We start from the raw sequence: 4,488 nt of genomic DNA, 5'->3' as shown, positions 1-4,488 counted from the left end.
TAAGCCCTTCAGCCCTTCAGCCCTTCAGCCCTTCAGCCCTTCAGCCCTTCAGCCCTTCAGCCCTTCAGCCCTTCAGCCGCTAGTGCCGAGATTTTAACTAAAACATCCGATGTGCGCCATGAATAAAGAAACATGCATGCTTTTGGTACTGGAGTTGTCTTTTCATCACAGGAATTTATTTTTTTTCTAAACGACACTAATAAAATCATTTTACTAATAAATCTGAATCAAACCAAAATATATCTTTAGTTAGCTTGAGACGTAAAGGGCTCCTGAAGGCTGATAAAACACTTATCGCTTGAGGGTTTCGTCTCTCAAGAGTCTGACGTGACGATGGGGGAATGTAGTAATAATCGCGGTCACCGCGCAGGATAATGTATTTCAATGTATTTTTCCGTCAATCTCCTTTCGTTTCGTTCTTTAAGGTGCAATTTAAATATCTTAAAATGTAAGTATAACTAACTACACGTTTCACAGACAGATCTAGACCAAAACATAATATATTTTTTTTAAGTTAGCCTTAAGACATAAAAAGGGACACCTGATACCTAAAGGTGTACCATGCAAGCTTTTAGCTTTTATTCTTTGAATATTTTATGTGCCTAGAGGTGCCAGTGGCGAAATATGCCAATAAATATCGACAAGGCAATGCATTTATATTCATTCTTTCCGTTGATCTTGTCGGATCCGTTCTAAAGAAGGTTAGTATTTAATTTGTTCCATATAGTCTATCTTTGTTTCTGACGTAAATGACTCATAGATATGATTTCGAATGAGGAGTTTGACAGACTAACACAGTTCTTATTTATTTACTGTAAAATAAGGCAAACTTATTTATTCATCAAACTTGACTTTGCGAGAAATTAAGGTAGGGAATTCGAACGTAGAACATTTCTCCAAGTACACGAAGACACTTTGTTCAATATTGTTTTAAAACAGTAATGCGGGGATTTAAGTCACAGGAGAGAACATTGTAAAGGTTAAGGTGTTGGAGCTAAGACATTGATATAAAAGTTTCGCTAATATCGACGAGGCATCCACGAAAATGTAACAAATAACCTCATGGAGAAAGGAAGCGTTTTTCCGTTTCATTTATTAAATACTTCTAAAAAGTCTTACAGCGATTCCTTCAATTCAATTTTTACGTGATATCGGCGATATCAATTTGGCAATCAAGACTTACTTTTTTTTACTTTTTGTATCTAGTTTTTTTTTGCTCTATTGGTCCTTTGATATCATAAGAGTCTTATGTTCCTGTTTGAATATATTGCACACATCCCTACTCTTACTTACAGTGTTTTCACGAGAAACAAGTACAACCCGACGTTTTAAAATGACTCTAAACGTCCCACTTTTCAAGGTAAGTAAGTTTGTTATACCTGGATTTGTTGACCTCTTGTCACTTTTGTTTTTAAACTGTATAAGTGTAATTTTGAAATTAAGATATTAAGGGCTAAATTAATTTCTGACTCACACGTCAAGTGATCTCACAAGCTGTCAATCGAGCATGCAATTTTTGCACTGAGTTTCCCTATTTTGCCGGTGAGGTTTTTTTGTCTTTTGTTACGGCAAAAAATCAACCGCATTTTTCCATGATCTTTACCCTGATTAAAATATCGCCCAAAAAATCCTTTGCGATGAAACCACTCACCTGTGGCTTGTGGGCTCAATTGAGTTTTGAACATTTCATCACGTCATAACTGTGGTCTTTAAAAGTTTAGAGCACAGAAAAATGTAGTCGATATTTAAACGAACTTTCCAACAGATGAAGGAGAGTAAGTAAGTTGGTCATCTGTCCATAGCATTTTGTGGGTACGCGTCCCACCGAAGGATGTTTTTTTCTTGCTGTGCGTCTTCCTCTATTTACTTACTATTAATTAAGTTCAGATAATAGCCTTTGCAAAACACAAAATGGTACCACATTTTCAAGTAGATATTTTTAAAAAAGCTCCATTGAAAGTAATGTTTCTAAATACAGCGATGAAGTTATTTGTTTTTAACATAATTCAGATTGAAATTGAAGGTTTTTTTCAAGCAATTAAGTATGTGTTGTTCGATTATCACACATCCGTTTAATCTTCAACGAATTGCTTCGCGTGTTAATTTGGTAAATTGTCTCAGACTTCGCTTAACAGTAACAATCCCAGAAAGTAAAAAATAAAAAAAACGTTCTGTCTAAAAAGATCTCAGAAGGTCCCCATTCTTTAAAGATTGCTTGAATTCGCTTTTTACTGCTATTCTGATTCTCCTTGCCGTTGCTCCTTACAGTTCGTCTGGCTTCTGTGCGGCTTACTCGCTGTCATTCAACCCGCTTTGAGCATAAAGTGCTACCGGCAACTTTGTGATGGCACAGAGTGTTATGGAAGAGATGAAACAGTGGAATGCGATTCAGACGCCGACAGATGCGCTATCATGACCTACAAAACAGACGGCGACACCCACAATGTTAATCAGAGGAACTGCGCAAGATCGGCCACTGATTGTGACCAAAGCCCTTGTAACCAGTTAGGAACTGTTATGGCCCAATGGGATCTGAGTTTTTTAGACTGTCATAACACTTGTTGTGAAGGCGATGGTTGCAATGCTCCATCTAATGACGAGGCCAAATACTTCAAAAACCACCACCACGTGGCAGGTAAGAAGATAGGATGGCTGATAGCTGAATATTTTACAATGTTGGTGGTAGATAAAAGAAAGAAAATAATCCTTTCTGGTAGTCATATTCTATATTATAACTGTGTCATGGTATTTTTGTGTGTACTGCAATCCTCTATTGAGATGAATATTTTTTTCATGACATCCGCTTAATGCTCGATATTTATTTAACTTTAGTTTTTAACGCCGCAATTATTCAAGTGGAAGAGTGCAACCTTTAGGCCTTCTCCAAGGCAAATCAAACTTACAATATGACCAACAGTAATCAGTAAACAGTAAACCAAAACAAAAAACAAACTTAAGATTATTATGTGAACAGATTTAAACTTTGGGAGAGTGCTACAGGGAAGTTCAATTAATGGATCGCGTTTTTTACGGTCTTTTTTATTATGAGTCTTTGTTTTAGTTTTTGTTTGATGCTCATTTGATTGTTATTAATTAATGTTAAGGTAATAAGGTGAAAAGCAGCAAAGCGAAGCTGGCCAAGCTGTTATCCAGTCACATGTAAAATAACAGGTGAGTATAACACGCAGGCAAATAATGACATTTACCTAAAACTAGTAACACACTCTGTTGCCGAACATAATAATAAATAATATAGAAGAGTAAACTAGCCCTATAACCGATTGTATTTCAGTTAATAAATAAACGATAAATAATGATGATAACAATGATGGTGGTGGTGGTGGTGCTGCTGCTGCCGCTGATGATGATGATGATGATGATGATGATGATGATGATGATGATGATTTATAGATAATTTTATAGATTTTAATCCGAACCTAATCAATTTACTCGCGTAACATTCCATTTTTTCAATTTCTTTAAGGCCGCAGATGCTACATTGATCTGGACAGAGCCGGAGAACAAAAAAGCTAAATATTATACGTAGATGACTCAAGGTCTTAGTTTGAAAATAACAGATGCTCCCAAAAAACGTCTGTGACGGATTTATCCATGCATAAATGTGAATTAATACGATGAAGTGAATTAAAACAAACAACCTAAAATAAGTACTAGTATGTTGGGTTATTTTTCTTAATATTTCTCGTCGTTCTTTATACCCTTTAGTTTCCATTCTTTGACCGCTTTTCCTCCTCTAATACATTATCTCTTCATCCTCCTCTGCCCTTAAGTATACCGTGCGTTGGCATTTATGTCTGCATTTCTTTCTAGCGTTCCTTGAAGAGCAAAAAGAAAAAGGGCTTTCCTATAAAAACATGTCAACCGACCTATTGCAATGCAATTCCAAAAAGCGTATAGTGCAAGAGCTCGACCAAAGTAACCGTGGTCCCCAATACGGACCCATGTTGTTTGAAAATTACCATCTTTACCAGCAAAAACTATGACAAAAATGAACAGCAAATAATCAAGCAATAAACCCATTTCTCTTTCGAGGTCTACTCGGATGGAAATATAATTCACCTAGCAAAAAAAAAAAAAAAATGACAGTTTCTAAATCTTATCGGTTCGCAAAGAAACAGACAAGGATTAAAAGAAAGAAAAAACATTCGGAAATACAAGAAGAACTATAATTCAACTTTAACATCTAAATCGGTACAGTGCAAACAAGTCATGCGCCTTCGATGCGCTGGCTACTTAAGTAAACTATTGCATGCTCTTTTGAAGTTCATTTTAATCATACAGGGAAACATATTTTCCCTGATTGGATCTTCCTAGTCCTAAATAAACATATAATTAGCCCATTGACTCCTGGAGATGTTAAAAAAAAAAAATCACACTTTATGTATCCCGTTCCTCCTAGATTAGATGCCATGCATATAAACAAGTATGTATGTGTTGCTTTGGCAAAGCTCTGTTTGCTGGGATAAT

The 4,488-nt window shown here is 36.0% G+C and overlaps 1 protein-coding gene across 1 annotated transcript; it reads left to right on the top strand.

Moving 5' to 3' along the window:
- Nucleotides 1-686: 686 nt before the first annotated feature.
- Nucleotides 687-3,662, top strand: LOC144641777 (uncharacterized). The gene is made up of 5 exons (XM_078500802.1): nt 687-701; nt 1,296-1,360; nt 2,269-2,635; nt 3,105-3,171; nt 3,485-3,662. Exons 2-4 carry the CDS (start codon nt 1,334-1,336, stop codon nt 3,161-3,163), a joined length of 453 nt encoding a protein of 150 aa, XP_078356928.1. The 5' UTR covers nt 687-701; nt 1,296-1,333; the 3' UTR covers nt 3,164-3,171; nt 3,485-3,662.
- Nucleotides 3,663-4,488: the final 826 nt, after the last annotated feature.

This window comes from Oculina patagonica, chromosome 2, assembly GCF_052425735.1.
Source record: "Oculina patagonica isolate OP01 chromosome 2, crgOcupat, whole genome shotgun sequence".
Classification (NCBI taxonomy): Eukaryota; Metazoa; Cnidaria; class Anthozoa; order Scleractinia; family Oculinidae; genus Oculina; species Oculina patagonica.
This window is presented reverse-complemented; position numbering and strand designations above follow the sequence as displayed.